The sequence below is a fragment of the Mastigoproctus giganteus genome, chromosome 9 (genome assembly GCF_048544385.1).
Source record: "Mastigoproctus giganteus isolate SK-2022 chromosome 9, ASM4854438v1, whole genome shotgun sequence".
Taxonomy (NCBI): Eukaryota; Metazoa; Arthropoda; class Arachnida; order Uropygi; family Thelyphonidae; genus Mastigoproctus; species Mastigoproctus giganteus.
The window spans coordinates 68,349,651-68,375,370 of record NC_143583.1 but is presented as its reverse complement, the minus strand read 5'-3'; the positions used below and the strand labels follow the sequence as shown (position 1 = coordinate 68,375,370).

Genomic DNA, 25,720 nt, shown 5'->3' with positions numbered 1-25,720 from the left:
CTCGGGGAAGAAAACCATACATGTCCATCACCTGATCAGCTAGGCTAGCTGGATACCACATTTCACGCTAACGGAATCAGATTTGTGTATGACGTGAAAGATATGTTCGGAGGATATGCGAATACAGGAAGATGGGTTTCGAAGAATCCAGCGCTAACCTACACTTCTAAATGAACTTATGAATCGGCTAGATTTGCATTTTTTGTACACGCTTAGAGAACATGTTTATAGATATTGTCCAATTTTCAGTAACTGTAAAATTTTTAATCGCATTCTCCCACCCACCTCATAACTGTTCTCTGTTTAAACCGCTGCAAATATTTTACAGTTAAAAAGCTACGACGTACATTGAGTGATCAAAAAATAATGACCACCTACCTAATACCATGTTGTGCCACCGTTGGCATGGATAACAGCCGATATTCGCCTAGGAATTGACTCCAGTAGATGTCTGAAGACGTCCGTAGGGATTTTAAGCCATACAGCAACATTATATCGTCCCTAATTAAACCTTTGCTCTATTTAGGACATTTATACAAGTTTTAAATTCCAAAAACTCTGATAACGTTGATATGCCCAAGTTATAGGGTGCACTAATACTGATGGTGTTGAAACGACAAATTTACACCCCATCTGCGGTGTACACTGCATACCATTAATATGGTATGCAGTGTACACCGCATATCTACAAACTGCATATCTACAAATGGCCATTATTTACTGGAAAACTAATAAGGTGTGCTGATGGTTTTAGTAACGAGATATTTATCTTTTATGACAGACTCTAGTCTCCGTGGAAAACTCTGCAACAGTTTTTTTTTTTGGTAAATATTCTCCGATATTTACCACCATTCAGTCTGCAAAGAAGAGATCAGTTCAGCTTTTATTTTTTGGGCAGTCTCTCCTAACACGCGCTAAAATCCACTTCAACCTAGATCCTAGAGGTTCTCTATAGGATTGAGGCCAGGGCGATGGGCTGGCCAGTCCAACTTTTCGGCGCTCAAATCAGTCAGTCACAACGCTCCACGGAGCGTTGCCCTACTGATGCAGGTATGAGCCTTCTTCGACGTGCTGCCACAACTTAGGTAAAGCATTATTGTCCAGCACGCATAGATAGACCTTAGTATTCATGGATTTGTCTTAAACAACCAATGGTCACAGGCCAAACCGCGAAAAATAACCCCAGACCATCTTGATGCTTTCGCCAAGTTTTGTGGACAAGACACAGTCCGGCAGGTAGCATTTTACGGCCATCCACCATACCCAAGCAAGATCGTCAGAATGGTATTCCATGTACTGTGACTCGTTACTCCAAAGCACAACATTCCATTGGTCTACGGTCAAAGGGCACATACACCGAACTACACGGCGTCTGTATTAGGCTGGGTAATTAGTGGCTTGTGGACGGCTGCATAACCATGGTAACCATATTATGCAACGTCCTGCGCGCTGGTGTGTCACAATTATGTCGCTTAAGCATCTTTGTACAAAGTAGATCTGTGTTCTGAGCAGATTCTTTGCAGCTCTCTCTTGTCACGTTTTCCTTCGGGCTTCGGAAGTTTTCTGGATCGTTTCTGGAAGGTTTCAGCGCCAGATCGCTTCCATATGCAGAGTACATCACCAATCGTCGATCGAGGGATCGACGATTGGTAATGGTGCCACACATGCAGTCCATCTGTATGTGATATTTTGATATTTCAACGGTACCCTATTATCATTTCACGCTGGAAGTCGGTTAACTCCCTCTGTCGTGGGAACTTGCATTCCCAATTGTACTATTGTCTCCTCGAAAGCCTACGAGCATATTTGTAGTTGTATCTGACACCTGGTACATGGGTAGGACGTGATCAACTCTCAACGGAATGGTATTCAGACTTGAGAATATTAATTTAATAAAGCAACGAATGAAGCATTTTAGTTAAAAAGAATTATATAAAAAGCTGCATCTATTTGAACTTGGTGCTTCTATTTCGTCTACAGACCAGAGCAGCTATTGTGGATTATGAGGACATAATTATGAATATTTACATGCTATTAGAAAGGGGGCCGGATTCCATACTATTTTTTTCTGGTACCATTAAATTTACTATTTCAAATAAATAAATTATAATTCTCAGGTTAGCGAAAATAGGTTTAAATTGTTCACAAGTGCTGAGTGATCCAGATATCCAAATATCCCTATCCACCCTCATTTTACTGGAAATTAACGAAGAAAGGTCAAGGCAATTACATTTTTTTTTTTAAATGTAAAGGAATGAGTGAAGAAAACAGTGCATGAATCTTCGTAGATAAGTTGTAAACCTCTAAAGCTACAAGGTATAAAAATACATTAAACCGGTTTGATTGCTTCAGCATCAACTGGAATCATATGGTGTTGATTGTTGGGAATATGGAACCATAGATAACTCCTTACGGTCAAAGATAGAATTAGCAGTTTTAAACAAGGAAGGTGATCAAAACACTCAAACGAGTCACCGGCGGTCAAGGTTGAAGAAGCGATAGCTCTCGTAGGCCGAAAAATAATCGATTTCGTTTCATAATGGTTGAACTTAATAGTCTCTTTTACAGTTCTTCAAGGTCTGCGCGGTAGCACAGTGGTATCGTCACCGCTCTCTCACACTTGGTGGAAGAGGCCCGGGTTTCGAATTCCGTCAATGATACGAGGAACTTTTATGGGCTTTTTTCACTCCGTGGCTGAGTTAGTCAGTCTCAGGCGTATATAACAAGATTTTTCTGTTCCCCGAAAAAAACTGGGAGTTTTCGTCTGACAAATCGACCAGAGAACACGCGCAATTTACAGACACAATACACATGGGTAGTTGAAGTGACTTTATAGGTGACCCTAATAAATATACATATTTTACAGTTTTTCAAGAATATTGAAATGCTAGGGTGGATGCATAATCTTAAAATGAGGCTGAAAATTGAGGTTTCTGAGAGGATGCCATATTTATAAAATCAAAGTGTTGTGAAAGCACAATGCATTTTATTGGTAGTGTATTTGCTTTTCCTCGAAAACAAAAGTTTTCGGGAAGTCATGGTGTAAATAAAAAGTTGTTCTTATATGGACTGGAATCGAAGCCGGGTCTTTTTTGATACTGCTTTCAAGAGCGATAAACAAAAGGGAATAAATAGAGAATGAATCCTGGCAAGAAAGAGAGAATTTCCAATGGGAACTTGAATAATGTAAGATCAGAACACAGCGCTTGGGAAGAGTGTTTCGAAATCTGACACCATGTGACTGATAGCATGCATTTTTTTTCAGTAGTGTCCTTCACCTAACTAGTTCGGACGACGTCTCATGTGCCCTATTTATGCTGCTCATGATAGAATAATGTTTATGTGGTCCAGTCAAACACAATCAAACTATGAGCATTTATGTTTTCTGAATGTGTTGTTGATGTTGTAGGGTTTTAGGAGTATTAGCGACTAAGGTCATATTGCTCCGTATATACTGTCTGTAAATTGCGTGTTCTGAAGTAGAGTTTCTGTTTGCTGGACGAAAAACCAGAGTTTCCGGGAGAAAAAACCATGCTACCTTCGCCTTAGACCGACTAACTCAGCCAAATTATGAAAAAGACGCAGAAAAATTCCTCACGCCATCGACGGGATTCGAACTCAGGTCTTTTCCACCTGGAGTGGGGGGGGATGACGATTCTACCAACTGTGCTACCCACGAGGACTTACCAAATGTGTGCATTTGGTGATAGATTTGTGAATTCTGATGAAAACCTCTCTCTCTCACTCTCTCTCTCTCTCTCTCTCTCTCTCTCTCTCTCTCTCTCTCTCTCTCTCTCTCTCTCTCTCTTTTTGTCTGACATACACACAGTCCGTAGTATATGAGTTAGGGATTCACCTAAAGAAATAAATGTTACTCAAAAGAAATAATGATAGATAAGTACTTACCTTCTGAATTGTTGTATTTAAACTGCCTATCTTCTATCATATCCCGAACACACTCGTGGATGTAAATATATTGATCCTGCAGGAAGATACACATGATTTATTAATATCAATAACGAGTCTTTCTCAAGCACAAAACTTGAGAAAACCTACATCTAGTACAATTCTCTAAAGAATTGTAGTAGATGTAGGGTATCGTACGCTTAATAAAACTGTACAAAAATTAAACAAACTTATTCACTTTGAAAAACAGTGTCCTCCATTCAGTTCTACATCAACATATTTAAATTATTAATACTTCACCTAATGTTCTTTACTTCAATATTAATTTCTAAATTGTTACTGATCAATAGAAAATCTCAGCTCTTTCCACTCAAGAGCTCTGCGAGGATGCAACATATCATAAAGACATGGTTAGGGTTTCTTATAGATTTACAAGAGTAAGAGCAAATTTGAGAACGCATATCATTCCGTATTCTATCCTTTGGACCACCCAGTTATCGTCCCAAAACGGTGATTGTAACTCACCCAATTTAGAATTAGATATATATAAAATTAAGCCATTCTTGCGGACAATTACCTCTGTTTGGACCATATTTGGCCGATGATCCCTCATATCTAGGACTGTTTGAAATACATCCGCGTAACTGTGAACTTGGATGTGCTGCATCAACCTGTCCACTGCAATGAAAGTTCCGGTCCTGCCTACTCCAGCACTGCAGTAAGAAACAAGAAAAAATATTAATAAAATAACAATCACTTAGTTATTAGAACAGAATCTATTGGTGAAATATGAACACAACCTTGAGTTATATCTTTAATAGAACGTCATAATTTTTAAGGAAAAACAGCGCATGTATTAAAGAAGAAAAGCAGACTTTTGTATTTTCTAAAAACAGGATTATGTTTTTTTTTTCTCTACAAGAACAGATATAAATGCTTTTATGTTATATGTTCAAGCCTTTTCCACTGATTTGATTGAAAGTTCTTCATACAATCATTTTGATTCCGTCTGTGAAACATTCTTTAAATCCCTGCTGTAATCCCAAGTTTATATTAATCATATCACTATTGATTGATGCCATTATGACGTCACGGCAGGAGTTTAATCGATTAAGGATCTTTCGAAAAAAAAACATAAGAAAATGGAGTGGACGGAATGAATTGCACAATCACATTTCTCACTACCAGACCAGTTTCAATGTTTGAAAAGAAGAAAGAAAGAAAGGCATGTTTTGCGCGTGCTTTTTAATCGTCGAGCTGCTTGTAAACAAGAAAATTGGACATTTCGTATTAGTTCACTAAATCCTCACAGCTGTCAAGAGCAATGGATAGATTTAAGGGGCCACCGAAAGCAACGAACGGATTGAAGTTTGTAGAGTGGCAGCAAATATGAGAGAGAGAGAGAAAAATATCTGCCAATCCCTAAAATCACTAACCGAGGATTACAAAGACACAAGTGCCCTATTAAAAGCTAATATTGCACGCGTGTTGATATGGCAGTGTGGAAATTATAAAGCTGCATTTAAAATGATCACTTCATCTATTTAGAATCGAACCATTTCTTTATTTTTTTTCTCTTCTCTCTTTGGTTAAGCCTATATAGAGAAAACAGGTTGCTCTAATTAGAGGATTTCACATTACCGAATCTTTATGCTTCAACAATTCTTTTTGTTTATAGAATTGTTTGCAGCGAAGAATGGTAAGTGTACGAAAAATTTGCATAACAGAATGCAAATGAGTTCCACGGCGGCAAACGTTATTTAAGTGACCGTTTTGACCTTTGCATCGGTTTGACATTTTATTTTGGCTTTGTTTGATCATGCTCTTGGAGATAAAACACATTCCCTTTACTACGTTCGCGCTCTCTCTCTCTCTCAACTTGCTATTGCTCTTTTAAATCAGCACTAATGAAGTAGTGGTACTTCTACCCTTTTATTCTTCCCAACAGAAAACTGAAAACATTAAAGAAGATGTTTTTAATTCACACAACAGTCATGCACTTCTTACATTTTTCTACAAATAACCCTTCATATAACCTAGTAGAAATGCTTTTTAACAACATAAATCTTGGAGTCAATGGTATTCGTTCTTAATGACAATCGTGATTGGCGACATAAGAACCAAGTACTTTTAAGTATATCGTTAAAAGCGAGAGCTTCTTCCTCAGCCTTTTCAGAATCCCTGCAGTACCACATGATTCCTTGGAATACGGGAGGGTATATTTGTCATAAATCTTCACGCTGAAGACGAGTTGGGGAGATGTTTTACGTTCTTCCAAGTATACGCAAGATTATGGCTGTATGTACATGTTGTGGGGACTGAAGTTACTCTGGAATACCTTATGGTGAAACCTTGCTCTGTCTAAGATATTAGCAAATCAATCTAACCCCGACTGAAGAGTCTTTAGAAATTCTTTAAGGGAACAATGGGATTCGAACGCAGACGTCTTCAAATGAGAGACAAATGGTGAAACGACCATACCATTTCTGAGGACCTTACTGTAAAATACATCAGGGATATATTTTAAGATCTCGTAAAAATGTGGAGGAGACAGGGAAACAAGGGAAAAATAGTCTTGGGAAATGGTTTTAGAGGTCCATGAATAATAAAAAAAGTTGGTTATCAGTATTCCAAGTCAACGAGAAATGGTAATTTCGATGGTTGCTCAACATAATCCCAATTCATTACGTAGAGCAATTGATTAGCTAATAGTTGGCAAACACAGCAGGATCTACAGAAATACTTGGAATGCAATGACTACAAACTACGTGACTCGTGTTCAGTTGTGTATTTTATGTGTCTGTCAAGAAATGTTTATTAGCTCAGCCATAAGAAATGGCTTCCCCTCAGAGAGCTTTATTTTCGCCTTCTAATAGGGCACTTACCGAGTGACCGTAGTATCTGCAGGGAATTTAGGACATCGAGGTGGGTCCAACTAACCACTGGAGACAAGTTTTCTTAGCCAAGTTCATCTTGCAACTGAAGAAATCGATTGAGGGAACTGTTGGTCCAATAGTTAAGATTAAATATTCTTGCAAATGAACACTTAAACTTCTTACCTGCAATGAACAAGGAGAGGTCCAATATCTTTATGAGGTAGGTGATCTCTCACTGCACGTACAAAGTTGATAAGCGTAGCCGTGTCATCAGGACATCCGAAGTCCTTCCACGTTGTAAAGTGCATCTGTTTTACTGTCCGCATTTTATTTCCCTGAAAGGAGAGAAAGATGAAGGTTCCTAGATATTGACACATATTCAATATTTGTTTATGGGAAACATAAAATCGTTTTCTTAAACGATGCTTTTATATACGTTTAACAGAATTTAATAATTTTAAATAACTGATCATTTAAAATTACCACACATTAGCTTTGAGATTGGTTCAATTACCATCTTTAACACAGTGAATCGGGAACATACTCACCAATTGTACCTCAAAGATCCTGATCGTAAACCCTGTAAGGAATGACTCTGAAACCATGTTCACTTTCAAATCTCCGTAGTGCTGACTTTCTTTCTGTGGCCAATATTCTGTACATTTGGCCTAGATAAAACAAGAGCCCAATTAGACATGTAGTCAATAAGGAAAATGATTACTTTTAACAAAGTATCCAACACCGATTCTGCCACATAATAAAAATATGGATGAACTGACCTTTCCCCTTTCCATGCACTGCGTTAGCATGACTATCATAGTAACATTCTGCTCCCACACCATGCGCCAAAAGTCATCTACGGTATACGGCAACGGTCCCTGAGTGGCAATGTATTCGCGATGGCAAGTGAAACCCTAAAATTATACAAATTAATCTTCCATTAGTCTAACCGAAGACCGACAGATGGAAAAAAAAATTTAAATAACCAATTTATAATAGTTTTCCATAATTATTAAAATTTAAGAAATATTTTTCATTTTTTCCAATGAATAAATGGAAAATATTACGTAAATTCGTTGGAAGTGTTCTACAGGATGAAGAGGTGCTACTTCGTAAAGGAATTTCCTGTAGACATGTAGTCAATAAGAATTCAAGACACTCTCTATACTTCTTATGGTGAGGTTCACAAACTTTTAAGCATTTCATTTTCGATGGTTGATTCATATCTAGGATTTTGTACTACAACAATGTTCAAAAACTAAGGAACATAAGAGTAGATTAACGGTTATCTTGTGTGGAGGTAACATTAGGACAGTCTCGGACAAGTCTTTGGCGTATTCTCCAAATGGGAATACATCATCAGATGCAATTAAATAAAACCAAATTTCGATTTCAAGATTGTCCGAAAATGTCACAAAGACACAGTTTCGATGATTTTTGAGGAGACGATCAATAAGAAGAACTGAAGAAGGAAAAAGTCAAGCTGAAGTGACCGGGTGGTTGAATGTGACATGCAGCGTTTTAAAAATCTGTGTAACCGGTTCTAAAATATGTAAACTGCCTCTTGAAGACTTGTCCGAATCTTTCTATAGTCACCTCCACACAAGATGACAGTTATCTAGCACTAACTTTGAGCCATCGTAGAGAGTTCACAGCAGGGCAATTTGTTTGTTCCAGAGTGGAGCATATTGACCTGCGGTGTGATCTACAGGATGGCTTTATAAGCGGGCATGCCATTTATATAGTAATTCATGAAAGGGGTATTTATGAACGATACTGACTGCGTGTTCTTTGATGCTTCATGCACAAAAGGGAATTCGTTTATTGCGTAATGGCTGAAGGCTTTTTCAGATGTTGAACCTCTTTCCAGTTGACGATTCTCTTTTGGCAGTGACCACTAGACCTTGACAAACCCAGGCCGAAAAATGTGCCCGTTTGGTGAACTGGATTCTTGTAGATGAACTTTAAACCCTGTATGGTGCATTATTTTCCTTTATTAGTTTTGAATCATTATAATAATAATTGGTCCCAGCCAACCATTCGTAAAGAAAGATATCACTCTTTTGATGTGGGACAGAGGAAGCGGGGGATCTCAGCATAGTCAACGTGGTAGGCTTCATTATGTATAGATTGTTCATATCTAGTTGAACAATTTCTATACAAATTGTTCCACTAGATATGATATAAAGAAACAGATTAAAGGATAAATTATGAATCCTTATTAACACCTACTACCCTTCACATGGTTTCTAAACTATCTAGCCAGAATAATAATCACTTACAATATCTACTGTTTGGGACTCTTCACCTACAATCTGGAGCTCTGGCAAGTGCAGGGTAAGCTCTTGTGGAAGAGTGAAATTGGCTGTCGGGCCTGCTGTAGGAAAATCAGTTATGCATTACATTTCATCACCAAATTATGGACGCCCTAACAAAACCGAGGACAGAACTGGCCACTTGTGGAATTTTTCTAATTTTGATCAAGCTAATAAGTAATAATGTTTATCATTTTTCACTAAGGAAAAAATATACTATTATTTGATGTACATACATAATTTGATAGATAAGAAAGCCCAAATATAATAAGGATGTCGTTAACATTATTAACGTTAATAAAATTATTAAAATTTATATTATAATAGACCCAAAGAAGGCTAAAATTTAATAATGACAATAACAGACGTCCATTTGCTTTTTAGTTTCACTTGTGACAGGTTTATTAAATTAATACTCCTTGAATTATACCGTCTTAATCATTATATAGTTCTTAGTGTAAACTTGCATCTTCACTTTACCGATTTGTGATATAACTTTGATATTGGACTAAAAATCTTAGTACAATGTACACTGAGTGGTCACTGAATTATGACCACCCCTATGAAAACTGAATGCGACCCGTTGACCTCGTGAGGTACGAGAGTGCGGAGTTAGTCGACCTACGTAGCATAGATAAGGTGTCAGTGGTTCAGTAGGTAGTAAAATTCCGAGCGTGATGGGTAAAAGGAAGGATTTATCGGACTTTGATAAAGGACAGATTGTGGGAGCTCGACGAGCTGGTGCCTCGATTTCCCAAACGGCTGAACTGGTGGGGTGTTCGAGAGCCGCCGTAGTTAAAGTGTACCAGGAGTGGAATCAAAATAGTCAAAGAACGACCCGACGGCAAAACTGCAAAGGTCAGCGAAAGGTTGATGTTAGAGGTGAGCGCCGGGTTCCTACGACTCGTACAGGCAAACAGGCGCAGCACTGTTCAAGATTTGATTACCCAATACAACATGGGCCAACCCGGAACAATATCTGGAATGGCCATGCGTCGCACGCTCGCACGTATGGGCTATACTAGCAGACGACCCCTATGGCATCCTCTCCTAACAAAGGTTCATCGACGTAAAAGACTCGCCTGGTGCAAAGAGCACGCAAGTTGGACGTTGGAAGACTGGAAGAAGGTGTGCTGGTCGGACGAGTCACGTTATTTACTCCACACCGTGGATGGTCGTATACGGATGTATGTGGCGTCAACAACATTAGGCTCTTGATCCACCATGCACGGTATCAAAAATGCAGGTCGGTGGAGGCGGTTGTATGGTGTGGGGCATGTTTCACTGGCAGGAACTTGGACCCCTGGTGCATGTGGAACAACGTATCAGTGGTCTCCGCTATCGTCAACTGCTTGCTGATTGTGTACACCCCGCTGTGTTACACTTTTCCCGAATGGCGATGGTGTCTTCCAAGATGACAATGTGCCGAGCCATCGGGCACTTGTTGTGCAGGAATGGTTTGAGGAACACAGTTTTGACTTCCAGCGCATCGCTTGGCCTCCGAACTCCCCCGATATCAATCCCATAGAGCACTTGTGGAACACTATGGAAAGGCATATCAGGCGTCGGGATACACCAATCACCGCCATACCTGCATTTCTGACCGCATTACACACACAGCTTGGGTGGCCCTACCTCCTCCTGAACGCTTCCGACATCTTGTTGAATCAATGCCACGTCGGATAGCTGCTGTACTGAGGGCAAAAGGAGGATCTACGAAGTATTAAGTAGGTGGTCATAATTCAGCGATCACTCAGTGTATAATGCCTGTAATACTAATGTATTCCAGGCATTATTTTGCAGTGTAAGTCACCTTGTTGTTTGCTTTACAAGCAATGCCTGAATCACCAATGCTTGTATTAAGCTGATATGTGTATATTTTTCTTTCTCTTTCTCTCTCTCTCTCTCTCTCTCTCTCTGTCTTTTTTTCTTACTTCGGAATCTAAATATAAATAAATGAATGTAAATAAATTGAAGCATGTTGTCATAGCTCAAGAAGTAACAAAGGGTATGCAGTAGTGACATCTATCGGTATAAATATCACTTTCAAATGTTCGAAATGTTTCTAAAATGGTAACGAAACGTGCGCGAAGATAATTAATATTAGATTTCATTAAAAAGTTGCACTTACTGTGATGTAACTCGCATTGATATAGTCCGAACCTGGTTCATCATCCATGGGAAGAAGTTTTACTCGAGAATGATCGACTGAAATAACATAAACTTTCAGTGAGGAGATGTTTGTAATGAAATCGGTGAAAATAAAATAAAAAAGATTATCTAATCGAGAATAAAAACAATTGTTTTTAAAGTTATTTCAGTTACTTACAAGGAAGGATGTTTATCCATCTATTTTTGGACCTGTTTTCTTCCATTTTTGCAATACTTGCCGGATGTGAAGGGCTGGCTAACTTTAATTCCTAAATATTGAGTGTGTCAGAAGATAAAGAGATTTTATTCGCCAAAATAATCAGCAATGATTTAATATCGACTAAAAAATATCATTTAAACTTACATCAAATTCTTTTGAGAACTTGAGGGAGGAATCGGCCATGAGTTCTCTGGTGTAAGAAGAAAAATCACATAACTTCACAGGTCTAAAAAGAAGAGAGAAAAGTAAAAGCGTAACTATGATATTATCATAAAACAAATCTAAGGGCGAGTTTCAGAACAGAAAAATACACACCTGGCAAGCATGCAAGACATATTGCTTATCACCATACAGTCTTCCCTTACTTCAGCAGCGGGTGGTCCCGGCTCAGACTGAAATATTCTTAAATAAAATTAATAAAAGGGATCACTATTTGGTACCGATCGTATTAAAGTTTAATATTTTATTCAGATCACATCACCAATAAAATCTTTTTAATTATTTATAAAACTACAGAAATATTAAATTAAATTAGAAGAGGAAGAATCAACATTGCCAGTTTTGGAATTTTGTCACTAGATTTAACGATATTTAATATTTCATCTAAAGCTAACTTTGGCGTTTTTAGGGATGGAGTAAATCTAAAGATTTTGTACAAGATGTAGTGATAAATATGGTTTAATATACGAGCAATGTAAAATAATTAAATGGATGTCATCTCTTCGAGATATTACAGTTCTCTTTCCAGCTGTTTGGACTTGCATAATCTTATTTTGTTCATACGGTCAAGTGTCGGGTTACAGGTTTCAGCTCTCTGGTATTACACAATTTTCTTTAGCTTTGTGCGAGGATGAGCTACAAATATCCTCAATGGTTTCGTGTACACTGGCTCATTGACTCTAGATATAAACGCTGGCTTAGCAAAATAGATGAAAATTATCTGAAGTGCTTTTGAAAGTACACATTATCAACCAAATTAGCTGAGCTTGGGAAAACCTCACACAACCGAGCACAAGAAAGCCATTCAGTTATCGAGGACAACGTGTTCTTCCAGTCAAAACACTTAATGATTAAAAAAACAAGTTAGGTAATATACTTAGTGCGTTGTATTTCAGGCGCATTCGATTTTTGTTTTTCTGTGATTACAAAAGTGAAAAGTGAATAACTAAATTAATCATATATTGTTGATAGTTAATTATTATTAACTAGTAATGTATAAACGAAATCTGTTTCAAGTCTATGGGCGATTGTTCATCACCACCTTCATAGAGATATAATTGTTTTTGCTTCATAACTTCACATATTTTACAACTCAATATTCATTCAACTTTTTGTAATACTTGACTTAATTCCTCCTGGATTTTTACAAGGACAGATATACGCTTATACGCGAATGCGTCTAAAGTAAAGGATAATATCTCTTGGTTTTAAAAGCACATGACCATTGCTTTAAAAAAAGTGGATGATTTCAATGATCTTTGTAAAGCATACCGTGTTAACAGCATTTGATGTTGAGATCTTATATCTAAAGGCACAAATCTACTTTTCCCGGGCTCCATAAACTTCGGAGCGTGCATGTCTGAATCATTCATTGAATACATCCGAACCAATCATCCAGCAGCAGTATAAATAATTATCAGAGTTTTAGATTGTACCACGTATTGTGTTTTTCAAGGTCATCTATTTATAATAGAATCCATTGGACAACAAGGTAACTGGATCAACTCAACACATCGTGCTATCGGGTGTTGAGTGAGATATTTTTAGGCAAGTGGTAGAAAGAAGTTTCATTATGACAGGTGTGATATTTGAGGAGCGGTACGACATTTATAATTGGAGTTTTTTTTTGTTCCAGTAAAGAATACGTTTATTTTGAAATATTATTTATCCTTGTTTAAAACTGAGCTTTAGTTTCCATTTCTGAAGCTTATTAATTTTAAATTACTTGAGTTCGATTATCAGTACCTTATGGAATTTCTGGTTTTGTGGAAATAAATTGGTTGGGGGATGTTTAGAATTTGCTCCGAAGCAAACAAAGAGATAAAGCTGTAGAATGTCACATCTGTAAATTGAAAGTAATCTGTAATTAATTTGTTTTGTTTCTGGGATAATGGAGATAAAAAAAAGACCACCAAACCCAACCACCCTATAAAAATAACTCATAAAAGTTCCTCTCGTCCCATTACAACTGCCAAAACAGTAATATGAAATTTTAGAGTTGAGTGAGCAATAAAGGATTTCATCCCCACATGAATAATGTCACTGACACGATCTGAGAAAAAATTGACATCAGAAGATTTAAAACAGCAATCCAACAAGGTTAGAAATTACGTAGATCATCCCATTTTGCATCCTTGTAAGCTAAACGACACACGAATGAGAATGGCCGTGTGTGTGTGTGTGTGTGTGTGTGTGTGTGTGTGAGAGAGAGAGAGAGAGAGAGAGAGAGAGAGAGAGGCTCCATTGGAGAAGAGACTTATAAAGTTATAAGCTGAAGTGTCTAATAGGTCAATGAACATGCTGTGTGAGTAAATTGCATAAGCCTCAACATCTCGATCGGCTGAGTCCGTGCAATTAGAAAATTAAACCAGCTGCAGTTTTGAACATTAAAATCACCAAGAAATATTAATTGACTGGTGTGTAAGTTAGTATTAATAAGTATAAGTATAAGCAAGGAAGCCTCATGACTTTTGCGGCACTGGCAAAAAAAAAACAAAGAAAAAATAGATAAGAAAGTACAAATCAAATTATGCACTTCCTTCCTCACGTAGGTAACTATCCAGATAGCGTTTGAATCTCTTCAAACTGTCTGACTCAACTACCTGCGGAGGCCCCGTTCCAGTAATCAATTCGCTGGCTAAAAAAAAACTTCCTACAATCTAGGCTAAACCGCTTCCATTGTAATTTGAATTTATGGCCCCTAGTTCTAAAATTCTTTACAGCAGTGAAAATTCCTCTCAGAGTCTTTTAAATCTCAATCAGTTCCCCTCTATGGTGTCTGGTTGCCAAGCTCTGTAGCTCACATAATCGAAGATTTTCCTTGTATGGTCGTCCATTTGCCGATCTCACCATGCAAGTTGCTCATCTTTGGAACCTTTCAAAGACGCTCAATGTCTTTTTTTCAGATGAGGACCCTGTACTTGGACACGGTATGCCGAATGCAGTCTTACAATTGCCTTGTACAGTGGGATTATGACCTCCCTATCTCTACAGGATATTTTACGATAAATCTTCGATACGACACCATAAGCTTTCTTGGCCACCTGTTTACACGGTTTTTTTTTCTGTTTATGAAGACCCCAAGCACGAGAGGCATTAGAACCTATAGTACTTAGTACTGTCTTGGGTTGAAGGTGAGAAAAGATACCTGTTGATATTAGACTTGAATTTCTATTAAAATGGATTAGAGAGAAAATTGATTACTCATTTACAAAATACAGTTGGCAAACCATAAGACGGAAGCTTAATTAGAAGACCTCCATGTGAAACACAATCAAAAGCCTTTGAAGTTTCACAGTTTCAGTTTCACCACACTTTTCCATTGAATTTTTTCCCTAGATGAATAACATAAACCAGTACATCACCAGTGGATTGACATTATGTATGTGCGTAACTTGCTTTGGGTGGCTCCCAGATATTAATGGAACTCCACCTGGAGAAATCTGTGTTGAAAACAGTAATACTGTCTAATGGCCTGAATATGTTGTGTATGTGCGTGTTTGTGTAAGTGTGGGTTTATGTTGTTGTTGTTGTTGTTGTGATGTTTCAGGGCAACGATCAATACCTGGTCGATCGTTGCCTAGTGCTCGTCCCTGGGCACGAAGGGCCAACCTGGTCCATCTCATCTTTCTTCATATTTAAACCATTGATTAAGTGATCACCACCTGGCCATGGTTCCTGCACTTTAAGCCATGTGATGTCATTTGATTCCTATTCCTGAGTAATGATGAGATTAAAAAATATTCTTATCTCTAGCATTTTCCGTGACATGCTGGTACAAATAATAATCATCTAATTTATTTAAATTATTTTTCCCCATGGTGAGTTTCTCACCCATTTATTCCAATCAATTAGGAGAACATTGATATCACCCATAATAAGACATTCACACTTGCTTCCCCATACCATCTGAATGTAGAGATTCTCGTCTTACCCTTCACAATCTTCCGGTCTGTAGATTACTCCCACTCTCATTGTTCCTTTGCTTCCAACCCCCTTCTATCTTGCATATCCTTCCTAAATACCTTATAAACACCATAGTGAAATTCTTCTTCGCTAATTTCAGTGTGGGACTACGCTTCTATTAGCCCTATTACATCAGCATTAATCTTCCTAACCAGGATTTGGAATTAAAGCATTTTATTGATAACATTCCTGACATTACTGTGGACACAGTAATGTCAGGAATGATAGACATTACTATGGACACAGTAATGTCAGTAAAGACTACGTATTCTTCTATAGTTTACTAGGTACCTGAGGTACCTAGTAAAGGTTACTAGGTAGCTTTATCTTTTCGCCCATTCGAGATCAGTACACTCCTTACATCCAGTATGCAAAGTAAAGAGTTACCAGTTGAGCTTGGTTTGTTACTAGATCGACCTTAGCCCAGGCTACACAAGCTATGAACTCACGACTCACATCGGAATGCTCCCAGGTCATGGTGTCCTTGGACGATGTATTGAAATTGGATCTTGTAACAACCGTTATTTAGGTAGAATCTGAACTTAAGAAAGACTTAACTTAAGTTAGAATAGTCAAGGCCGAGTTTCAAAGAAACCTGATTAGAAACTCGGAGTTGGGAGAACGATAAAGGCAACAGATGAATTTAACAGAATGGAACTTTAATCCAGAGAAGTTAAAAAAGAGATTTTAATCTAGACGAGATCAAAAAGAGATTTTAATCTAGAGAAGATTTCGAAGTCTCTCATTTTAATTTTATTATTATTATTATTTATTTATTTATTTTCGAATGTAATTATCTTTGTTTCTACAATCATAATTCCAAGATATACATTTCATTTTATTTCAATTTAGCGATTGAAAAACATATCTAATTTTTAGCTGCCTTTCAGGGCAGTTCTTGTCATATTCAAAATTTGAGTTGGCAAAACATGCAAGGATAAACACAAATAGTCATCAGATAGTTCCTATCGGTCACCATGCGCAAAAGGTAAGAAAAAAAAAAAGAAGCGGAAGAAGGAATGGTACGTACAGATTCTCTCATTAACGAAAAACATCGCATTTTTTAGAAATATCTGAAAGATATTTCTATGATGTAAATAATGGATGCCACTCGAAATAAAGAGAAACTATTCAATGAACAGCGACGCTGGCAATCTAGAGCAGCAGAAAATTATTCCTTGACACCCAAAGGAATTACGAAAAACAAGATGCACGGGGTATAAAGAGAAGATAATAATAATCAACTTAAATGAAGTCGTGTCTAGTGCAGCATAAAACAACAGACTGAAAGTCGCCGGATCCCGATAAAAGTTCGCAAAAATTAGATCCCAAAAATTATATTAGCGCTGTAAAAAGGTCTTTAAAAAAGGCCTTGCTTTCTTTGGCATCCGCCAAGAAATAAAAACAGTTCGCTCAGTGAATCGTACAGATGAAATCCGATTAACGATTCATCTCCCTCCATCGACGCACCCTCTGACTTTTCCGAATTCAAGAATAGGCGCCGTCTTTACATGTAAACTCTGATAATAACGCATAAAAGTCTGAACTGTAATGCGTCATAAAGGTTTATAGATAAATAACAAAAAAGACTACAGCGCTAATATCCATGAAAAGTTTGCTAAAGCACGTTGGGACAAAACGGATAACCTACAGATGTGTAATGAATTTCCATTGTAGTTAAGACGAATATCGTTAAGCTTACTGTACACAATAAACGGTCACCTCGTGGCCTAGCGTCGTTTAGACGCTAATCTAAAAGAACAGCCCAATTAGAAAATACAAATATGTTTTTCGTATCAGATTTTATAATCCTACTGTCCCTCGGGGGGGGGGGAGACGAAATTATCCTGCATCAGCTCTTAGGTACAATCAATAAAGGATTCACTTCTTTTTAAAAGACCACCTTTGGACCTACTAAACGGAATGACAAAGTTCATACGCTGCCTTGCCACTTTATTTGAGATCATGACAATTTGCATATTTGCATAAACTATGCAAAATTGTGAAAATCGAAGAGACTTACTATGCTATGTAAAGCTGTGCGACCAGACTGCTGCCCAAATCAGTCCAATGATGAATGGACAGGATCTCGCGGGCTTGCCAAGAGGTATGGTTAAACGACTCGGGTAAATTGTCAAGTGTGATCGTCAACAAATAATGGAACAATTAATCTCTGTTTTTAATGCGGGAACATTACAAGGCATGAGTACTTGCACCATGTGAAAACCCTAAAAAATACGTTATGGAAATAGTTAGAGGAAAGGTAACGGGGCTGAAGCATGTTTTCTTGGAATAACTTCATTAGAAGAAAAACTTCAGTTGGACTTCAAGAGCACAATGAAGACTTAGAGCATCTGTCCTCGATATTCCAATTCTCGGATCTCAACCTCATTGAGCAAGTGAGATGAACTTATTAGCTTAAAGTAATAAACTGGAATGCGATCTACAAACTACCTCGCTCTCAAGCAATAGACCGCATCGCAGATCACCTTTGGACCATCGTTTTATTAGCGGCAGAAGAAAAGATAAGAATTTGTGAATGGACCAGGCCCTGGTTCTTCAGCCAAATGAAATCACATTTCAATGACGAGCAAAAATCTTCCAGAATGGCAAAAAACACGAACCCCACAATCCTACACTTTTTTCAAAATGAAAAGTGCCATATTCATCAGAATAAGACGACAAGCCCATAACAAGATAATCTATAGCAAACTTGCAAAAACAAAGAGAATCCCTAACAACTAGAATAAATGCTTCCACGTGACTTGGGAAGCTTTCAAAGAATGGCCAGATCACATCTGTAGAGATTGTGGTAATATACCAACTTGTTCAAGCCAATCTCTAAACCCAATAGCCAATCGAACCCCCCTGGAGAAGCTATCCATTTCTAGTCGAGAAATAGCAGCGGTCATCAGAGGCCTACCAAACAAGTGCACCACAGGCCCAGACAAATTTCCCCTTTCATTATTAAGATATGTAGCCCTTACCTGGTGGACTTGCTGTTGCATACTTTCAAGAGAATCATTGAAACAGCCACTCTTCCTAAAGCCTGGTAAACGTACCGCACAAACCAATTCCTAAAACCAGTAGACTTAAAATCTGGAAAGACTATAGATCTACTTTCATAGGAGCCAGCCTTTTAAAATTTTTTGAAATCCATAACCGAACAAATAAATAATCGATGTTTTGGCCATCGCCCATCCTATCTTCACTCAGTCATCGAAAACAGGTCAACAATAACTAAACTAGAGACAAGTTGCAGGATCCAAACCGCCCCGAACAGTAAAAGGCAGATGGATATCAAAGCCACTTATGACAGGATAGCAATCCACTTCCCCCCATCCACTTGTAAGAATTACTCACAGAGAGGCTCATAACAGTAAAGCATTAAGATTTTAGCGCCAAATACACACTAAACAGAGGAGTTCCCCAAGGAGGGGGGTTCTCTACGGCACTGTTCCCCACAGCCCTTGATCCTTTCCTCTCAACCTGCAATAACATCCTAGCATATGCGAATGACCTGAAAATGTTCTTCCCATCCAGCAATAATGATAATGAGCATAACGTTACTCTAAAAGCCACACAGCAGTTAACTAATCTGGCCAACTTACTCGCATCGATTGGGCTCGAAATTAATCCTCTTAAAACTACCCATATGTCCTTCTTTAGCAAGCATAAAAACATAACATTTACCATACTCTTAAACGGCCAACCCATCCAAAAAAGTCGAACATTACAAGTATCTGGAAATTACCTGGAACAACAAGTTATCCGTCATTGAGCATTTTACTACCAACAGGAAGAAAAGACTAGTCGCCATCTAGCGCTCAAGACAAGAATTGGCTGGGGTTCAAAATGCTCAACTGGAGAAGGAACACGTTGTTAGGTCTGTTGCTCTATACGCTTCGGTCATCTGGTCCAATCTCCTTCTGAAACGTGAGTTAAAACCTCCCTAAGCATAGAATATTGGATACTCAGGTGGCTAAACAAGATTTTCCAATTTCCTCTTCATTGTCTCTGGAGGAATTTTGTATGCAAATATGGAGTGGACGCCTTGGATGTAAATATTCATATACTGGCCAAGCTGTTGACAGGTAGATATGATGCGCCAGTACTTACAGGCATCATCTCACATCCACGAAATCAGAGACAATCATGCAGTCTGCAAATTAGGCCACTGCGCTCCAATCTAATCTCCTTGAAAAGTATAAACAGGATGTTCCCGCTAAATACCGTAGAAATACTGAACCGGTTTCAGATTAACTGCGAAAAACTATGCTCCAGTAAGGCCTACAGAAAGACTACTAACCAAACCTAACAAACAACTGAGTCACAACACTACTAGCTGGAACCCATCGTCTTCTAGTTACTCTGAGTTATGCTGCTATCAAGGCGTTCAGGTGCGAGGTTAATGAAGGTTTAGTGTTGCGAATGCTCCTCTATGAAGACACCCAGCAGAAATATTTTTTATATAAATATTCTTTTTCCTTTATTTCTAAACTGTAAATATTTTTATAAATTTATTTTCTGCATTATAAATATATCCCTCTGTCTTGCCCACCGTACAAAGGGCGACTGTAAAAAAAAAAGAGAGAAAAAAAAAGGTGAACTGCAGCCATTATCAACCCACAGTAGGATGGATGCCGCCTCAACGATTCATGTTGAGGAAAATGGACCATAATCTGCCACACTGGTCAAGTGCGAGTTGGTAGATTAACCATATTTAGCAGTCAGGGGCTTGAACCCCGGTCTATTCAAAGAGCGTGTGCTACTGCACTCCCTCTCCTGGAAAGGCTTGTTCTTCAGGACAATTCCCTGCAAACGTAGCTCAAGGAATTGAGGGCAATTTTATTAGATAAATGGTCCAATATTTCTCATGTCAGCAATAGTTTATCCACCCTACCTTATTATTTCTTTTTCACATCTTGTTGACCCATGCGTCGGAGCAGTAATTCGTGCCAACGGCGGTTCAGTACCTATTAGCTTATGTTCATAATAAAGTGGCCAGGCAGTATATGTTTCAAGAATTGCCGCTTAGTCCCTATAGTTTGATGAATTTGAAGAGATATTAAAATAATATGAAAAAATTGAAGGTCTAAAATTAAAAATGACAAGATCCCTTTTGGGTAGAGCGAGTACTCTTCGCATTGGTTCGTCAACTTTGGTAAAATTAAAATATTGAAAAAGTCTAAACAGTTGACTTTCGGAAATCTCCTTTTGGTTGAAAAGCCGATACATTACTTTGGTTCGAATTTTAAGAAGTGTTTGAAGATCCACAATGCACCGGTGTATTCGGCATATGCGTCATTTTTGAGAAAACTGGATGTGATCTACCGTCCAGCTTATGAATATTTACCTGGAAGGGAATATTAAAACAAAGTGAGGAAGACATCCTTGAACCATTCGCTATTTGAAGCTTCGTTAGCCAATAACGTCCAGTGTTTCAGTTATCTGTGGTTGTTCTGGAATGCATGTGTTGACTGGGTTCTGTTCTGGAAAGAATTACTGCTAAAACTTAGATGATGCTAATATGATCTGGTGCTTGAGATTGTCATGGACTTGAATCATGTCGATCTTCTACCAATACGAGATAGCAATACCTACAAATACATTTCCCTATAATTAATCTGATAGTAGTCGTGGAACGATATATTCTACAACTTAAACGCCTGTAATAAAATTAAAGCTCCCTATGAATGGATACACACAATAGGAAAGAAATCTCAATCAAATAAAGTTCAAGTTACAAATATAAAGATAAAATTCAGAATTGAAAAACGTGCGTAGATATACAGTAGCAGGGCTTTTCAAAAAATATTAAAATCAGCATAATACGATTAGATTAGAACGAGCACCAGTTTTAATAGCAGTTGAAGAATTTAATACTTAAAAGACTCCTCACCCTTTCCGAATTGGAATTACTGCCTTTAGAAGTTTTCTCTCTCCTCGGTCGTTTATCACGCCTGTTTCTTCTCTCTTAAATTTTAGTCCAGTCGATGATGGGAGAAATTTTTACGGGCCTTTTTCACAACGTGGCTGAGTTAATCGGTCTCAGGCGAGGACAGCATGGTTATTTCTCCCGGAAACTCAGGTTTTTCGTTCAGCAAACAGAACGTTGACCTCAGAACACGCAATTTACAGACAATAAACACTGAGCAATATTGTCTCAGTCGCTGATGCTCCTGAAACCTTACAACAACAACAACAACAACAACTTAAATTTTAACTAAGTTCAAACCTGTTTACTGGAGTAGCGAGCATCAGTTTCCGATTTCTTCCATTGCTTCAACCAGTGTTCTTACAAAAACTTTTCGGTCAGACACAGAACAATCACTTTGACAGTTTTATCAGTCATATTCGATTTTGCACATACAAGTTTAGCTTTGAGTATCAAGGTTCAAAGTAAAAAAAGACGCTAGTATCATTAGAAACCAAAACCCTCATTGCTAAAGAATTGGAAAAGAAACAGAATTATTAGTTAATATAAATTCAAAGAAATAATTTAAAAATGCCAGACTTCAGTTCTTCAACCGTTGTATATGAGAAGACATTTTTCACACGTTCAATATGGAACCAACTGTAAAGGTTGTTATCAGAGAGGAAGAAGAGAAAATTGAAAAATGTGATCCTAGAAACTGAACAAACGCTGAATGGAAGACAAAAGACCTATAAAAGGATGACGCAAAATTCAGCATTGAAACATTTATAGCAGAAAATAAACCAATATCTTCATTCTTAAAATTAAAAGAACTGTAACATTTATCTTTCAGTTATATTTTAATTAAATATTTTCACAAAAGTGCAGCGATTACAATCGATCTCACGTATGGTGAATTGTAACACTCCCGAAGATTGAAGATATTGGGAGATAAAACTATAAATTTATGGACACATCACATGCGAACTTAAAATTAGAATACAATTAATATTGAACTGTTCTGTGATGGAGTTAATGGATTAGTGGGATCAGTGAATTCTGTTCAAACTGGTGTTCATAGTTGGCTCGCTAAAGCGGCCATGACCACTCTTGTTAACCAACAGTTAGGCAGATTGTGAATTAAAATTTACTTACTTCACTTTTTTCTTCTTGATGAAGTAGAAAATACCGCCCACGATTCCAAAAATGAGCACCAATAAGGTCATGACCCACGCTGCTATTACACCACCGTTGGAACGCAACTCTTTAATTTTATCTGTTAAAGTAAATTAATCTGTTCAGATTAATGATTTCTATATTTTGTTTTCTAAAATATTCAAATTAATACCAGTATATTTTAAGAGTTAAGCCTAATTAAAAGTAATTTGTATATAGGAATGGAGAGAATACTTTTAAAAATGAAAATTAAGGAATCTCCATTCGTTTCCGCTGAATATTAACATTGCCATTCCATTCACTTACCGGTAGTAATGTGCAGTGGAGAAGTTTCTGAGAAACCGCCCTCTGTAAACCCGCGAACTTTAATCCTGCAAAGAGAGAATGATAGTTTCATAGCTTATAATACTCCAAAATTATGGATACAATGACCTGTTGAGAACAGAACCTTAATTTTACTTAAAATTTAGTGATTAATAAGAACAAAATCTTAATCTTTTCCACTCTCCTTCTGGCGATTGTTAAAAGAATTCATAATATCAAGAATTGAGAATTTTGTTCTTCAGTAATGTTCGTTGATTTTTATGATGAGAAAAACGTACTTTTGTTAAACAGAAAATATATTAGAAATCAGAAAAAATAATAATAGAGAGAGCAAAAATATAAGAGAGCAAAAATATAAGATCTGCCTATGGAAAATGAATAATTACCCAGAATTTCAACCAACAATTTGAATCTCACTTGATGTAGAATCGGACGATCTCACCAGAGGTTCAGATTTAGCTAAAAGCAAACTGGTAGAACAGAAGGGTGAAACTGTTTTGAAAAGTACTAGAGGTTTTGCATTTCGCAGCCGAGACAGATTCAATTTATTATTTATGGATGAAAATCTTTCTTATAATAACATGTTAACAGACCGATGCAACTATTTGTTTCACGAGTTGTTTTTCTCCATAACAGAAATATGTGACCACCAATTACTATTGTGCAAGTTTGCTTCTTAGCTAAATCTGAATCTCTAGTGAGATCGTCTGATTCTACGTAAATAATCAAGTGAAATTCAACGAAAAAACAAACCACACTAAGTGTAACCCATATCATTTTCATTCTCTTCATTTCCCTATTAGTTACAAACATTTGTCCAATCCTTCTTTAAATTTAAATAACCCTCTTACCACTGCAAGACTGAGTGAGAGCTTCTAACCGTCAATTACCCTTTCGTTAAGAAAAAATAAAAAGAGAGGGAAAATCATTGATTTCAAATTCTGGATGGGAGTTACTTTACTAAACAATGGATGCGAATTATCTTACTGGACTTCTACACAACTCCATCATCCATTGACGAATCGCTGAAGATGGAAAGTCAGAAAGTCAGTTATTGTTGCCTTCAAAAAGTTTAAGAATCATATTTTTTTCTCATGGAAACAACTCGTTTTGTTTTTTTTTTTTTTTTTTTTTTTTTTTGGTACAGCAAATAGGCAAATCGACCATTGACCACGCGCAATTTACAGACATAATATACAAGTCACAATGTGGTCTCGTATAAGCCAAAATGTGGTCTAAAGCTGAGCTTAAAACCTTATATCCACTAAGGAAATAACTGGTAGAAGGCCAAGAGAAGGCATTGATCACTGTTCTTCACGGATCAATGTTGTGAGTAGAGTCCCATAATGGTGGTTTTGTGCAGTAAACGTTTCTGGCTTTCTTTTCAAGTTAAATGAACCGAAACACTGAAAATAAAAATAAATTCACTTACCAATAAGAAGTTCCAGGTTGCAATGGGCCATTGCAATAATCCAACGGACGTTGGGAACAATTGGTTTCGATGCCAAGATAACATACCAGATCGGTGATATTGTCTACATTGGTACAATGCAATGGATCGTCATATGTATTCGCTATCGGAATAGAAAACAGAGATGACGTATTTACTAGTGGCTTCCACGAGATTATCATACATTTATATAAATATCGTAAAGAATACAGTTAAATTATTTAAGTACAAAGAGATGTGCATAATTGAAAAGTATAAAAATAATAGAAGAGAAAAGGAAAGACATATTTCATACAAAACTAATACGAAAATAGAAAAATTACAAATAATATTTATCCCGATAGATGGACTCCGAATATAACGTGTCTGAAATACAAATAAAATTCATCTGTAAGAAAAGCTGGTGAGTGAAAATGTATTCGAATAATTCTTGTAATTCTCCAGAAGTAGTCAACATCACAGGATCCCAGCCAACACCATTAAAACATCGATTATGTATATTGTCTCGCTCTTGGTGTACATAATTAAAATGTATTCTGCGCCCTTATCTCAGATTATTTCAGTGAACCTTATCTCAGTGAACTGACAAAACCAACCACCTCATTAAGCCTCGTAATGGGCGAAGTCAGTTAAAATGCAGGCCAACAGCCATGGCATGAGTAACACGCAAAATCATGGGAAAAAGCACTAAAATCCCTAACAAGTCTACATAAGCAAAGAAATATCCACAAATAGCGAATTTTCTGTGAAAGGAAGTAGTAATCTCCAATGGTTATCTCATTTCTGACACCGTTCCTTAAAATTAAACTAAATGTTATCTCTTATGAAACGTAAAAAGCTTCATGTCCATGACACCCAACAAAGATTCGTTACTAAAACAAAAACAAAATATCTTCATCACCAATTTAGTGTATCAACTGAGAAGTCAGCCTATCTTACTTTATCTTCTGAAGAAGATAAAATCATCAGGTTTTGTTTTAATTTACGAAAAACCAGTACCAAAAGTCACTCGCATCTTATAAAGACTCAGGAATGATTCTTAATGCAAACAGTATCTACACTCCTTCCCTGGAAACTTCATTAGGTCCATCTACCTTTTCGTGAAATGGAGCTTTCTTTCAGTAACAGCAGCACTTGTTTGTACCATGCTATATAAACCATGGTATACAGGGTGTCTCAAAAATATTGGTAGAAACGTTT

At 37.3% G+C, this 25,720-nt stretch overlaps 1 protein-coding gene across 1 annotated transcript in view; it reads right to left on the bottom strand.

Moving 5' to 3' along the window:
• Window positions 1-25,720, bottom strand: part of LOC150080419 (receptor-type tyrosine-protein phosphatase H-like) — a 75,485-nt gene that overhangs the window by 7,929 nt on the left and 41,836 nt on the right. The window contains exons 13-24 of the mRNA XM_090381939.1: window positions 24,503-24,644; window positions 23,053-23,117; window positions 22,726-22,846; window positions 11,784-11,870; window positions 11,613-11,694; window positions 11,427-11,517; window positions 11,229-11,305; window positions 7,562-7,696; window positions 7,331-7,450; window positions 6,966-7,117; window positions 4,484-4,619; window positions 3,907-3,982 (exon numbers count right to left, since the gene is read on the bottom strand). Coding sequence (XP_090238065.1) covers window positions 3,907-3,982; window positions 4,484-4,619; window positions 6,966-7,117; window positions 7,331-7,450; window positions 7,562-7,696; window positions 11,229-11,305; window positions 11,427-11,517; window positions 11,613-11,694; window positions 11,784-11,870; window positions 22,726-22,846; window positions 23,053-23,117; window positions 24,503-24,644 — 1,284 coding nt within the window. The remainder of the gene's footprint in view (window positions 1-3,906; window positions 3,983-4,483; window positions 4,620-6,965; window positions 7,118-7,330; window positions 7,451-7,561; window positions 7,697-11,228; window positions 11,306-11,426; window positions 11,518-11,612; window positions 11,695-11,783; window positions 11,871-22,725; window positions 22,847-23,052; window positions 23,118-24,502; window positions 24,645-25,720) is intronic.